This window comes from Oryctolagus cuniculus, chromosome 2, assembly GCF_051225735.1.
Source record: "Oryctolagus cuniculus isolate XC-2025 breed Fujian yellow rabbit chromosome 2, ASM5122573v1, whole genome shotgun sequence".
In the NCBI taxonomy this organism is placed as follows: domain Eukaryota; kingdom Metazoa; phylum Chordata; class Mammalia; order Lagomorpha; family Leporidae; genus Oryctolagus; species Oryctolagus cuniculus.
Genome location: NC_142868.1, coordinates 39609303 through 39624916, shown reverse-complemented (window position 1 = coordinate 39624916; position 15614 = coordinate 39609303). Strand labels below are relative to the sequence as shown.

Genomic DNA, 15614 nt, shown 5'->3' with positions numbered 1-15614 from the left:
ACACTCTATCTGTGTGCAGTACCAAAAAGGAAAATGTCTCTTTTATTGTTCAAGTTGCAGGCTTGGATTTTTATCACCTCTGATAAAGCAGAAAGAAATGAGAGATCAAACACACTATGCTCTAAGTGTACAATGGGCTGGAATTATAAGTCCTTTTGCCTGACAGAGGTGGTGGGGAGGACCTCCAACCTTGCTACACTCCCCGCAGGGAGTGAATTGCAGAGATAGCAAACACAGCAGGTCCCTTTTTTGCTCCAGGTCGAGTAAACTTTTTAGAGCAGTAGATAGAGTGTGATCACCTGGTAGGGACGACGCCAGAGGCTGGGGAAAGGGATTGCTTGAAAGTGACAGGGAGCTTTCCCAGCGGGCATCACCTGCAAACGGACTTTACTGGCCAGTTCTTGGGGAGTCTCCAGCCCTCAGAGCTTTGAGGGGAAACCGATCCTGCTTGCAACGGTGTGGAGGAATCAGTGATACATCACGAGGGCTCAGGAAATCAAAGAAACTTCCTGTTGTCTGATTCCACGCATCACGCCTTTAACTTGGTCCTGCGTGGACACGCTGATGACTAAGTAAAGACGTGATTAGCCCCCCGGCCCTCCAGTGGGAGCGGTACCTCTTCACTTCTCAGCAGCCACGTCGCTCCCAGCCTGGGGATGCCGGAGGACTGGCGGCAGGACGCAGCCTCGAGGAGCCAGGGCCTCACAGACTCCCTGCATTCCTGACTTCGCGCCGACACCCACTAGCGGCCCCCCAGGAACCTCTGGGCCTCACGGGAGCCCCGGCAGGCGGCCGCGGGGAGCAGCCCCCGGCAGCGCCTGAGCTCCGCTCTTCAGGCGCGCGTGGGCGCGGGGAGCGGCGCTCGGGGCGCACCCCGGCGCCCTAAGCCTCCCGGGGCTGCGCCGCTGCAGGTGCCGGGAGGGCGGCGGTCTGTTCCCCCGGAGTGGGGCGGGGGAGGGGGGGTCCCTGCGTTCCGGGGAACCTCATTAGCCCTCCTTCGCGGCCTGGCTCCTCCTCCTCCTCCTCCAGGCGCGGGGCTCGTGCCCGCCACCGGCGCGCACCGCGCCTCCGCCCGCGCCCCCACCCCCAGCTCCTGCCGTCGCTTCCCCCTCCTCCTCTTCCTCCTCCTCCTTCTCCGCCCGTCACCGCCACTACCGACGCCTTCGCCTCCTTCTACTCCTTGCGCCGCGGCCGCCGCTCCTCGCTCCGAGCAGACCATCGCTGCCCGCTCGCTCGGCCGCAGCAGCCTGCCTCTCTCCGCGTCTGTCTGTCTGTCTGTCTCTTCTCCCTTTCTCCACCTCCAGACCCCCGCCCGCCTCCGCTCCCCGCCTTTCTCTCTCAAGTTTCCTATCTCCTAAAGATCAGGGCAAAGAGAGGAAAGCGTCGCATTCCGCTGGCTGTTTCAGGTAGGGTGGCCCACGTTGCTCCCCGCGGGGACCTTTGCCCATCCGCCCGCCTCGCGTGCACGCCTCCTCGCCCCCCACACCACTCCGGGATGCCCCGTGCTCCAGTCCTCCCTCCTCCCCAGCCCTTTCAAAAGATAATTTCCATACTCTCCAGAAGCATCTTTGCAACTACAGTGAGATGCGAGAGCCTGCCTGGCCGCGCGTTCCGTTGGCTCTTTTATGGTCTTCAACTTTGCACACTATGCTGGCTGCTGCCAGCCTGGCTGGGGTTTGATCCCGAAGCCTCACGCTCCTTGGCTCATGGTGCTCGCCTTTCCCGAGCGCGGTCAGACGCGGCATTTCGCAGCTCGGGATCCGAACCCGGCTGCCCCCAAGACATGGACTCGGGTACCCGTGGATGGGCAAGCAGGGAGGCTTTTGTTTTATTTGATTTCATTCCATGGATGTTAGGAGAGGGGCGTGAAGCAGTGAAGACCTGAAGATCACCATTCACTGTAAAGGAAAATAATTGCAGAAGTGGGTTGGCTACCCCTCGCTTCTCCCGCGGTGGTTGCGGGGGTGGTCTTGGTTCAGGGGGTTGGGGCATAAAGTACACATCTCTCCTCCCCTCTTCCATTCTTCCTTCCAGCAGACCCTATTCTCCAGCCAATTCTCAGTTTGGAGTCTGGGGTATTATTATTCCATGTGTGCACTACACGGTGCTTGCTGACCATGGGGCTGGGGGAAGTTCCTGGCAGAGCGAAGTGTGATTACCTGGTTATCCTGATGTCAAAAAAGAAAAAAAAAAAAAAATCCTAACCCGTTTTGATCAGACCCTACCCCTGAAGTAATCCCCAAAGCTTTAACTTCGATTTCCTAATTCAATGACATTATTTTGAAACTGAAGGAAATGTTAAATGTATTTTGTTTTTCTTCCCTTTCCTTGGCTTTACAAAGAGCAGCTATGAAGACGAAATTGAACATCTACAACATGCAGTGGCTGCTGCTTGTTCTCTTGATATGGGACCCAACCAGGTGAGACCGTTACTGTATTTCCTTCCTTAAAACTCAGGGTAAAGGTGCATCTCTGAGTGCCATCAGTGCAAGGGTTAATCTGGGGTAGTAATTGAAGATTTATTTCTGATGAAAAGGGGTTGTACCAGGAATGTGAACCACAAAGTGCCAGACGCTATAGAAAGTTCCCTGCTCTCTGTTTTTAGTGAAAATATACAAAAGTGAACAGAAATATTTTGTATACAAGATTCACTGAGGAAAATAATAGCCTTTGACACATTCTTACAAGGAATTGACATGGTAATAACTGCTTGTAATACCGTCCACACTTAGTAATGAAGCCAGGTTTTCCTTCAACCTAGACAGAAAGATCCTAATCTGAATGATAACTTATTTATTTATTTTTTCTTTTCTTTCTTAATGGTCTTGCCTCCTTCAGTCAACATAGCAAACCCAAATGATGTGTGAGTCTCAACCTCTAGGTGGAGATAGTATACAACTTCACAGTCAAACAATTAAACAAAAGCTTGATTTATTAATTAACTTTTCATGTTATTAATTTAAAGATCCTTTAATCCTCAAATGATTCCTGTCATAAGATGTACTTATTTCAAATATGTAATTTATTTTCTTTTGCCTGTGCTGTACAAAAATGAAATTTTTGATTTCAACAACTTCATCTTAGATGTAGGCTTTTCTGATTTTTATCACCAGAGAGCACCTTTTACTTAATATCCTTAAAACACTATTTTCAAATTGCCAAAGAATTCAAATTACAACTTTTTGTAAAGTGCTCCTGTAACTATCTGCTTTTGAAAATTCTCTATTACATGTTTAATTCCTTTTTTTTTTCTGAGTTCTGTCCAAGTAATGGTCAAGGTATAGAAATCTTTTCTAGAATTGAGAAGATATCTATTTATGAAGCGTTACGTTTAATTAGAAAATATCTACTCATTTAACATCTGAATATTGACTTTAGAAAGAAAATATGAAATGTGATTAAAAGTGCTTTTAAGTGAAAATTTCTGTAGAATATTACTACCATATTACTGATAGGTTTTTAAATTAGCTTAAGTAGATAATGTAGAAACTTTCTATACTGGAGGATATGAACTAATTTACTTACGTAATTTCTAAATGTTAATCTTCATTTTAGTGTTTTACTATTTATGCTGCTATAAAAGCAATATTTGTTTGAAGTTGGTTTACAATTTTTGATGTATTGTGAGTCTTTTTAGCTACAAGTCTTGTAATTTTTAAATACCGATGGACTCTGTCAATGGTTTTTACACAGTACACCTTGATCAGAATCTGATTGCATATGGTCATTGATTTTGATCTGCCTATGACCAATCAATAATCATTGAAAATCCTCAGTCCTTAAACAATTTATCTCTACTAGTTTTCTGTTCTATATTTGACCAGTAATGCTCATGCCAGTATTTTTATTCTATTATATAAATGATTCTTTTTTTGGGGCCAGTAATTTAAATCTCTGAATCATTCTGAGGGGGAAAAAAGGGAGTGAAAAAGGACATTCTGTTTAGATAGTTGTTTCTGCACCAAATTGCTGGATGTCACAGAATCAATCAGCTCTCTGGCAGGCTTTTTGATGGAGAAATAATGGAGAAAAACTATTGTTTGTAAAGCTTTTCTGGTAATGTTTTAAAACCATTTGTTCTTTAGATAAATTTATTTGCGGAAAAAAAAAAGAAAAAAGAAAAGAAATAGCTGCTGGCCCTTTAATCTTTATGTAGGCACTTTTCAGTCTTCTGTGAGACCAGTGAGGAGGGACTGGCCTCCAAGGTTCTAGCAGCTGTGCATGTTGCTGGGGCTTTTAGAGCCCACCTCCACCTCCTGGTTACAGTGCAGCCTGGCACAAGGCCAGTGGAGTTTCCCTGATGTCTATATTGCACTTGGCCATTGGGTGGAGGTAGATCCAAAGTAAGGAAATATTCTCTGTTTAAAAGAGAGGAAGACAAGGGAAAGACATTTATGAAAGAGATGGAGAAATTTTGTTTCTCCAAGGAGGCAATTAATCTTCCAATTAATATTCAAAAAGCTGAAGAATGATTTTAGAAGTCTGATTATTCTATCTTTCTAACTGTAAAAAGAGCATTCTTCATAGTGTCTGCATTTGATAATCTACAATCACAATATATTCTAGGGACTGGATTTTAGGAAAACAGCCCAGGAAGAATGCTAAATGGAAAGAATATCAAATAGTTTTAACATCAAGCGTGTGATAATTTACTGTTTAATATCCATTGTCAGCAGCATGTTTACCTTCCCCATAGAGATACTGATATTTGTAAAAGTGTAAAAATAAAGAGGAATCCCAATGGCACTAATAGCTTAGAAAGCCCTAAATTTCGAATTAAGGAAGAAGAGTGTGTTGGCAGTTGCTAAACATACGTATCTATACATATCAGCTTGTAAAATTATCTGTTTAGGTTGGTGCTGGCAAACATCCAAGAAGATGAAGCTAAAAATAACATTACCATCTTTACAAGAATTCTAGACAGACTTCTGGATGGTTATGATAATCGGCTTAGACCAGGACTGGGAGGTAAAAATGGTTTTTCTTTTTTTAAAACTTGTGAAAAATAATGGCTTTGAAAGTTAAGGATCATATTTCTATTTTAATAGATTTTACATATGAATACACTGGTATGTATTAAAATCATAGATAATAAAAATATATATGAATTAAATATCTGTGATTCCTTTCCTACACACATAATGTATGTAGCATACCTTTAAAGAGTGCCTAATGTCATATGGTGCCCAGACTTTCTGCATGAGTAATTTTCAAATTAATTTCTTCTAATTTTTTCACACCTAGAGTCTGTTAAAGTATATCATTATTGAACAGATATGCATGTGTAGTATCTTTGGTTATTTTTATATTTTACAGATACTTAGTTTCATATCATTACAAATATGTAAAAATGAAGAACATAAACAAGTGAAAGAATACTATGCTGTATATCCAATAAATACACTTTTTTAAGATTTTTATAATGATACTTTTTACACCTGCATGTGATATTTCTGAAATATAGTGCAAGTTGACATTCTTGAAACTTTCAAAGATATGTTAGATATGTGTTGAGTATAAGCCTAAATGCTCGGTTGATGGCGGAGTTTGATTTCAATTTTGAATATTAATCTTCAGCTCAGAAAATAAATCTATTTTACCTGTGAAGATTAAAAAGTTAGGCTTGGTTAATATGTTATATTTTAATTGTTATTTAGTATAAGGAGATGATACAGGAGTGTAGGTGAATGTAGGGTAGATATATAAATCCTGAAAGTATTCTTAGTCAAAATATTGTGTTCTTCCATTCTAACGTGGTTACATGTACACACACACATACTCACACTTAATATATGTGACTGTGCATCTTAATAATTATTAAATGTTCATGTTATCATTTACTATGTATAGCTTCATAATTATTAAGATGTTTAGTTTAACAGTTAATTTAAAATCAAAGCAAATTACTTGAACATTTCACACTAATCAAGATTTATACAATTACCCTGGTTATTTCCAGGTTTGGGAACTTTCAGTATCAATTTTCTTAAAAGTTTTATATTAACTAAATGCCTAAATATTTATGTAAATCATGCTTTTGAGAAAATATAAAAATTCACTTTATATAGTTAGTTTTGGCAGTTGCATGGTTTGGATTGTTCATAGGATAAGAAAAAAAGAAGAGACCCAACCTGATGTTAGGTAATATGCTATTTAATTACTATTAACTTTTTGGCTTTGATCCTGAATGGTATCTTGCATTTCAAGAGAAGTCTCAAGTGGAACTATGTTCACAGCTGTGACATGTTTTGCCCCTAAGGGAGAATTCAGTTTTTTAATATACACTTACTTCCTAAGAGGAAGAATAAAAAGGAAAGCATATCTTATCAGTTTTATTTGTCTGGTGAGCAAGAACGAAAGGCTGTGCTGACCCTGTTAGCTTCTGTGTGGCAATGAGCTATTGTCAAACTCATATGAGAGAAATTTGCCAGGCATAAGCCTCTTGTAATTCATGAATGTGATCATAGAGGTAGACTGCACTAAGGCTACAGATTTTATTATTTTAAGTAAATTACATGCTGTCAAAAAATCTTTAAGTACTCAACCTAGACCTGGGATTTAGTTTTCTTTGAATTTTTAGGGATATTATATAGTGGAAACTACCTGTTTCAGGATTTGTATATTGCCATTGAACTCTTCGGTATCTTGTACAAACTCTATTTCCCTTGTTCACATTCAAACATCCATCCATCCATCCATCCATACATACATGCATGCATTTATTGATTTATTTATTTTAAAGTCAGAGTTACACAGAGAAAAAAGAAGAGGCAGAGAGAGAGAGAGAGAGAGAGAGAGAGAGAAAGAGAGAGAGAGAGAAAGAGAGAGAGAGGTCTTTCATCCACAGTTTTACTCCCCAGTTGGCTGCAATGGCCAGAGCTGCGCCCATCCAAAGCCAGGAGCCAGGACCTTCTTCCTGGTCTCCCATGCAGGTGTAGGGAGCCAAGCACTTGGGCCATTTTCTATTGCTTTCCCAGGCCATAGCAGAGAGCTGGATTCGAAGTGGAGCAGCTGGGACTGGAACCGGTGCCCACATGGGATGCCAGTACTGCAGGCAGTGGCCTTACCCACTATGCCTCTGCTCCGGCTGCCAAACATAGATTCTTAATTTTTGTTATTTGGGATATTGCAGTATACTAAATGGTCTTTCTAACCTTCTTTTCTTCCTTTCCGGTCCTCTAATAGTAAATATATGCTGATATCTCACAAGAAGATTCATCTTCCTTTAGTCTCACACAGCTTTTCACACGCTGCTCCGTTTTGTTGATCTGATGCCTTCAGTGGTTTCCCACTGCCTTTGGCAGACCATGGTGAGGAGGCATGGCAGGAACATAAGCCGTGGTCGCCAATAGATCTAGACTGGAGTTCTGCTCCAGCCACGCACACAAAACTCAGCCTGTGACAGATAATTTATGATTCCTTTCATTTCAGATGGACATGATAGATCTACTTTTTTAGCTTAGAGGGTTTTGAGAAGATCACAAGACAAAAAGCACACAAAACATGCACAATTACCAATTCCTGCCCACTTCCCTTAGATTCCTCATACATTAAGGTTTTCTGCATTCTACTTCTCCTATTTCCTTTTCGTATTTGCCTCACCTCTGCTCCATCCTGTACTTCAAACACATCTATCCATCTGCTCTGGGTAATTTATTCCCATCTACTCTCTTGACCTTTGGTTACATTATCTTCTGTGACTGGAATGAGTTTTTCCTCATCCTTTCTTCTGTTCTAAGCCATATTTTCCAGTAAAAATACTCTTAACACCAGTCCTCCATAGTGAAAAGCTTTCTTAACTAAACGGAAACACCCAGATTCAGTTTTCTCTCTGTTGAATTTCTTTAGCAGTTGTTGGCTCTGTATCTCATTTGGGACTTATTATGTGCCATCTTGTGTTATTTATTACATTTTTATGTGTCTCTCGTTAGCTTAATAAGATGGTAAGCTCATTGAGGCAAGATATTGTATCATAAATCTTCTGTGCTTTCAACGACTAAATATTGATTTGCATATTGTGGCCATAAAATAAATGTGATTGTTTGATTAACTTTTCTATGACCAATTAATCATCTGGAAAGTGGGACCACTCATGCTAGCTGACCTTTTAGTTAGGAATGTTAAGGTTTTGTGCTGAGTATCGTTCTACAGGAGGTCATTATGGCTTAGTGAACAGAGCCTAGGTTTATATTCTGAAGATTTAGATATGATCTTAGCTCTGGTACCTATAAGTTATATGATTTTACTATAACCTCTCTGAATCTATATTTGCCATCTGTACAATGGGCTTCTAATGTCATTCATAGAATTTTGATAAGTGTTAAATATGATGATATATGCAATAAATTTAGCACATTGACTGACATGTAGTGAATATGTCAGAAAATAATATAACTAAAAGATTTGAAAAATTCTAAGCATACTGCAAATGTAATTCATTATTATGATTAATTTTTAATCTAAAATAAGCTAAATATACATGTATCAGTTAAAATAGAGTTTGAGGAAATTACCTGGATAATTATATCCCAGAAATTAATAATATGGGAAAAACTGGCTCAGGTTTTATTAAATTTTACTGCATGAAAATAAGCATTTCTATTGATGGATTACTATGTTAATTAATCTCAATTATTGTTGCCTTTCTTTTGTAGTTTTAATATGAATGTATTCTTAGGAAAGAATAATCAGTTTTGAACTATAAATTAGAAAAAAAAATTCTTTTCCCCTTGCTCTACTACCACTTCCTATATCTTACCCTCAACAAGTCACATAGACTTTCTGAGCCTTGATATTTTGTTTGGAAAAGGGGAAATCATATATTATTCTGAGCAAAGGATAGTATATTGGAATTCATATATACAACAGAGATTATAGAATATATTAAGTGATAAACTTTTAAGGTATTAAAGATTACTAATAGATTATTTAAATTTTAAGTCAGATCATGCTACTCAGATGCCCTACACCATGTAGGGGTGCCCTGTTCATTCACAATCACAGTCAGATCTCATGTGATAGTTTCCAAGGTCCTGTAAGATATATCTTCTCATACTTTATAAAATCTATTTTTATTAATTGAAATTAAGAGGGACAGATGAACCAACAAACAAAACTCTTTATGCTGCTGTACTCCTCAAATATCCCTAACAAACTTGGCTATGCCAGGGCCAAAGCCAGGAGCTCAGAACTCAGTTCAGGTATTGCACATGGGTTGCAGGGTCTCAACTACTTGAGCCATAACCTGCTACGTCCCAGGGTCCTCGTTAACAGGAAGCTGGAATTTGGAGCTGGAGCCATGTATTGAATCCATGTACTCTGATGTTGCATGTGGGTGTCTCAGCTGCTTTGTTTCTTTGACCTCACTTCACATAATTCTTTGCTAACACTGCCTTAGTCACACTGGCTTCCTTCTTATTTCTTGAACACACCGGGATATTCTGTGGAACTTTTTCTTTGGATGTCCCCTCCGTGGGCCATCCATTGATCTTACCTACTCAGTGAAGCCTACTCTAATCATCCTGTGTTCCACAACCTGGCCTCCCCCCAGAAAACCTGATTTCTGACCAAGCTTAATTTTTTCCTTTATCATTCTTTAGTACTTATCTGTTTCCCCCAAAGATTTACTTAATTTGTTTTAAAGGCAGAGTCTCTCTCTCTCTCTCTCTCTCTCTCTGTCTCTCTCTCTCTCACACACACACGGGGTGGGGTGGGGAGAGACAGAGACAGAGACAGAGACAGAGACAGAGAGACAGAGAGAGAGAGAGATTCCATCTGTTGGTTAACTCCCTAAGTGGCCACCATGACCCTGCCAGGCCAAAAACAGGAACCTGGTACTCCATCCAAGTCTCCCATGTGGATTGCAGGGGCCCAAACACTTGATCAATCTTCTGCCACCTTCCCAGGTACACTAACAGGATTCTGGACTGGATGTGGAACAACTAAGACTCCAAGCATGTGAATATGAAATGCCTGTGTTGCTGGTGGTGGCTTAACCTGCTATGACAGGATGCTAGCCCCAGTACTTATCTTTTAATATGCAAAGTTATTATTACCATTGTGTTAATTGCTTACCTTCGTCTTGTGTGGTAGAATGTAGGATCTAGGAGGTCATGGATTTTTGTTTTTTTGTTGTTGTTGTTGTTGCTTGGTTCAATGATACATCCATCCCAAACATCTAGAACAGTGACTGGCATGTAGTAAGTAGGCAATTAAGTACTTCTTGAGTGAATTTTAATTTTATGAATTAAATTTAATATTTAAGTGTGCTGCCATGAAATGAATAAACTGTATAACTTACCTGATCCTTAAACTTAATGTAACAATTATCATTTAATTACTACACTAACCTTTCACACTTAATACCAGCATATTTTAAATAGAGTTCTGAGTGAATTGAAACAATTATTATATCAATTACTGAAATTCTTGACTTACATTAGCTGTGATTCTATGATAAGTTAACTGTGTGATTTGGGGTAATTCATTGTCCCATCTGTGAATTAACTTACTTATCTGTAAAATGAGAGGAAATACTCTACTTATACTGTTTCTGTCTCCTAGAGATACTTTGTGGTTCAAGTAAATTAAAAATATTATAGAGGCATAATGTAATATACAATTGATAGATTTTACTGTTATAAGGAGTACATCAAGTGTTCTTTCAGGTGAATGTCATCTTAAAGGTAGTATTATTTAAAAACATATCAAGAAAATGTTGGAAGGATGATAGGATGCATTTGGTAGGATTTTTTCTTTGTGATATTGGAAACTGAAGCTAGGACTGCCTTGAAATTTTCTCTACTAAAATGATACATTTATCTCACCTAGAACTAATAATTGAATCAAGTTTTCCTTTTGTCTTCATTTTATTCACTGGGGCTAAAAGCTCGGGTTGCTACTCATGATTTTTTATGTTCCATCAGAGGCATTTAATTTGTTAATTGGCTAAAAGAAGGCACACTTTGTTTTTGGATCAATTGTATAGCACCATTGGAAAAGTGAATGTGTACATAGGCATCATATATTTATGATGCTAACATCTACAGTGCTCAAAATTGACAACTATTAGAAATGACAAGCCTTGGTATCTAAATTATAGATTCAGCCTGGAAAATAAAGATTGACTAACATGTTTAACTGTGTTTTGAAAAGCTGTTTCAAGGATGTTGTCAAGAAAAATGTTTTCTCTAGTGCTCTTGTTTTATATTCTGAAGTATTGAAGAGCTTTATGCATAAAGACATGAAAAATATGAGGTCAGATCATAGACTTAGGGTTGGAGGATAAGTATCCAATATCATATTCGGATATTTACCCTCAAGCTGTAAAGAGAGTTTGATAATATGTGTCTAGGAATTTTATTACCCAAGTTTATAAAAGTAATATATAGGCTATTCAGTGGGCAAGATTAATACAGAAAAATCTGATCTCACTGAAACTTAAGAGTAAGGGAGTACTGCCTTGAAAGAGGATTGGGTTGCTTTATAAAGTAATGGTTAAGATAATTGTGTGTTTTGGTTTTGAATTATTTTACCCTCATTTATGAACTGCATACTTTTTAGTATACTAGTCAACCAATCCTTGCTTCAGTTTCTTTCTTTGTAAAGTGGAGCTAAAATCATGTGACTTACTGGTTTGTTAGGAATTTATCTTATTTTTTATGTCTAAATTGGTTGGATAGTGCTAGGCAGAGAAGGAAATTAATGAACGAATATATTATTATCATTATTTTTGGCTGTATAACTTCTTCTATCTTTAATGCAATAGAAGACCTAACCCAGTATTATATTTTATTTATAACACTGTGATTTCTAAAAAATGGTATGTTGAGAGTACACACAATGCTGTTTGAAAGAAAAGGGATGTTACTGTGATTTTTGTTCTTTCAGTTCATTTTGTGGACTCTTATATATGTGTAGAATCTGAAAACATGCCAATCACAAAAAAGATGACATATTTATTGTCTTTCATAATTATTATCATGACATGTAACAATTTGGCATCACAGTCCATGACAATGAATGTGCCTATAGGAGCAAAGCTGTATTTACAGAGTAAAAGCTCACTATGTGACATTGACAGTGATTTTAGGAGCATAAAATTGAAATCATGACCAGCTACCTAATTTGGGTTGTAAGAAACTTGAAAAGCAAAACCTCTGGGTCTTGTAACTGTAGAGTATATTCCTGACACTTGATGGCATCCCATTTATTTTTAAGGGAAGAGTAGAGATATTAAGGAGATAACACAGTGAGAATGGTTTGAAATATCAGTACACAGAATTGAAGAGGCCAGGGGAAAATAAAAGAAATGGGTTTGCAAAATGAATAGAAAGAGTGAGGTCAAGCTGAGATGTTTAGTAGTTAGGGCTCAGAAAGAGCCAGGGTAAAATCCAGATGCTGGGCTTCTGCTTTGAAAGCTGGGATGTTTGACGTCCTTTTCCTCATTCAAGCAGTCAAATTGGGCTGATGCTCCTGCAGTCATGAGATGGCTGAGAATCGCATCTCCCTTCTGACTCAGACTCCTGGGGTCTACTAAGTACTTAGAGAAGGATAACCTTCAGAATAAGCCTGAGACATAAGAAGATTTCAGAGCCTTTTTCTTGCTCTGCACCAGATCCACCCACTTGAGTCTACCTAAAGGTCACAGGGAACATTGCATTTGATGATTTCATGAGAGAGTAAGTGGAAATAAATTGGGGTCATTTCCCATCGATGTGTAAATAGTTGTTGATAAAAGTATAAATGGTTGATACCATTTGTCCTTTCTTATTTATTCAAAAATTATGTTGTGGGCAGCATAAAACATAGAAAGCAGAAAGGTACTGGCTGCCTGAAGTGGGATGCCACTGGGGAGCCTTGCGGCCCTGGTCACAGCTTTCAAAGTCAGTTCCTTCAGTTTTGTTCAGGGCCCTCCTATGTCTGTCCATCTGCTGTGGGAATAGAATACTGATGGGCTACATCACAGCTCAAGCTAGGCTGAACTAGAAACAAGGTCATGCTATGCACAGGTTTTTGGGTTCTTTTTAACATTTCCAGGCATGACTAACAAGCGTCTTAGCGTTTCTGAGCACCCTTACCAACATTCTGTGCTGCTTTCCCGTTGCCAGTTGCAGCATGATTCTAAGGCAGGCTTCTCTAGAAATGCTGAGAGTAAGATAGTTCTACAGAACTTTTTCTTAGTTTGTTGTTTTAACTAGATATGTAAATCAGGCTAAAACGTTGACAGCACTGGTATACATCAGATCCAATGGATTTTGCAAAATTCAAAGTAATGCCACTGAAGTGTGTGCAGCAGAAAACACTACTCATCTTTTAATGAACAAACAATAGGGCTTTGCTTTTGCTTTAAGAAATTTTTGGTTAATATCAGCTTGTTCTTTCAGCCATCATTGCTAAATAGGTGCTGCCCTCAGTCATAATTTTGAGATTAAAAAAAAAAAATCTTCTCAGACACAGGCATGCATCACAGTATTATTTCCCCTGTAACACTTAAGCTCAGGTGCAAAGTTTTTTTCCCCTTATCTTCTTGTACAGTGGATAAATTGGACCATAGGCATGACTGATGCATTTGTTTTACTGTTATTTATTTTTTGATGGCTGGAGCTCAGTCGTATTATAGGAATCTATATTGATAGTGGAGATAGCCAAATGAACAGCTTGGCCACTCAGCAATTCATTACTTTTCAATGTGTTAACACGGAGAGTCAAATGAAATTATTACAGCATTTTGTTCCTTAACACATATGTATTTGAAGGCATATCATGTGCCAGGCACTCTGAAGGATATAAAGTTGCAGAAGGTATAGTGTTGGTCTTCCAGGGGCTGAAGTCCCTGGAGGACAGATATGGCATATATATTGTCATTCTAAAAAGAACTCAAAGTAGTACAGCACATGTTCCATTACAAAAGCATGCTATTTCTTGAAATTTAGAGAAGAAATCACTTTTGCTTGCACCATAAAACTGCAGTTAAAACAAGTTCTACAGCTGTAAGTATAGTTCATTCATTCAACTCTTTTTTACTAGGGCTAAGAATTTGCTGAGTGTTACTTTAAATGCTAGAAATACCATGATGAACAAATCCCAGTCTTCACGGAAATTCATATCATTCCATATTTTGGCAGTCTTGTGTGTTCTACATATTAGTTTCTTCTTTTCCTCTTTACTCAAAAATAATGCAGAATCTCCTAAAATTTCTTTAATTTAATTGTAAGTCTTCTCTCAGGAAAAGAAGAGTGATTTCTGGTATATTTACTTTCATTGAGAATAATATCTCCAGGACAATGTAACACCCAGAGAGGTGTACCTTTCTGTGTTGCAGCAGGGAGTTGAGGGTACTTATGTTAAAAGCAGTCTTCATAAAGGTGCTGCACCAAAAAGGAGATGTCAACAGTGTAGAGACAACCTACAAATGGAAGGGGGGAGTATTTGCAAGCTATTCATCTGACAGTGCATTAATATCCAGAAAATATAAATTAACCTAGCAGCCAACTGTGTCTCAAAAAACTAGAAATGGAAATGCATATGACCCAGCAGTCCCACTTTGAACATATATCCAGAAGAAAGCAAATCTGTATGTCAAAGAGATACTATACTCCCATGCTTATCACAATAGCCATGATATGGAGTCAACCGAGGTATTCCATTGATGGGTGAATGGGTAAAGAAAATGTGGTTGGCTGGCGCCGTGGCTCACTTGGTTAATCCTCTGCCTGTGGCGCCGGCATCCCATATGAGTACCAGGTTCTAGTTCCGGTTGCTCCTCTTCCAGTCCAGCTCTCTGCTGTGGCGTGGGAGGGCAGTGGAGGATGGCCCAAGTGCATGGGCCCCTGCACCTGCATGGGAGACCAGGAGAAAGCACCCAGCTCCTGGGTTCCGATGGGCATAACGCCAGCCATAGTGGCCATTTGGGGAGTGAACCAACAGAAGGAAGACATTTCTCTCTGTCTCTCTCTCTCACTGTCTATAACTCTACCAGTCAAATAAAAAAAAAAAAAAGAAAATGTGGTTACATATACATAATGGGGATAATATTCAGCCATAAACAGTAATAAAATTCTGTCATTTGCAGCAACATGTAAGGAGCCTAGCAGACATTATGCTAAGTGAAATAAGTCAGGCACAGAAAGACTATCACCTTATGTTCCCACTTAAATGTGAATGCTGAAAAAGTTGATTTCATGAAGTGGAGAGTAGACTAGTGCTTATTAGAGGCTGAAAAGATGGGGAGGCAATGGAGAGAGTATTGTTAATGTGTACAGAATGTAGTTGGATAGAAAAAATTACTTCTAATGTTCCATAGCATATTAGGATAAGTGATCGAAAAGAATTAATTATGTATGTTAAAATAGCTAATAGAGAGGATTCTCAATGTTCTGAAACTAAGAAATCGTGAATGTATGAGGTGATAGATATAGTAATTACTTTACTCATAGTGTTACACATTGTATATTTATACTGAAATATCACATTATAATCCATAAATATGTTCAATTATGTCTCTATTAAGAATAGAAAAGCATATATTAAGATAATTCTATTTTAAATTGTCTTGTGGACAAGATTAGAAAAGCCAAATAGTATTCATGAATATTTCAGGAAAATGGTGTCAT

The 15614-nt window shown here is 38.8% G+C and overlaps 1 protein-coding gene across 8 annotated transcripts in view; it reads left to right on the top strand.

The window, feature by feature from the left end:
• Positions 1-1135: 1135 nt before the first annotated feature.
• Positions 1136-15614, top strand: part of GABRA2 (gamma-aminobutyric acid type A receptor subunit alpha2) — a 140713-nt gene continuing 126234 nt past the window's right edge. For 2 of the 8 annotated variants that reach the window (XR_011386860.2, XM_051831241.3), the window contains exons 1-3: positions 1549-1793; positions 2348-2420; positions 4853-4968. Coding sequence is in view for 7 of the 8 variants with exons in the window: in XM_051831241.3 (XP_051687201.1) it covers positions 1784-1793; positions 2348-2420; positions 4853-4968 (199 nt within the window). In the remaining variant the exon portion in view is untranslated. The other 6 variants (XM_051831272.3, XM_051831283.3, XM_051831261.3 and 3 more) reach the window with 6 other exon arrangements.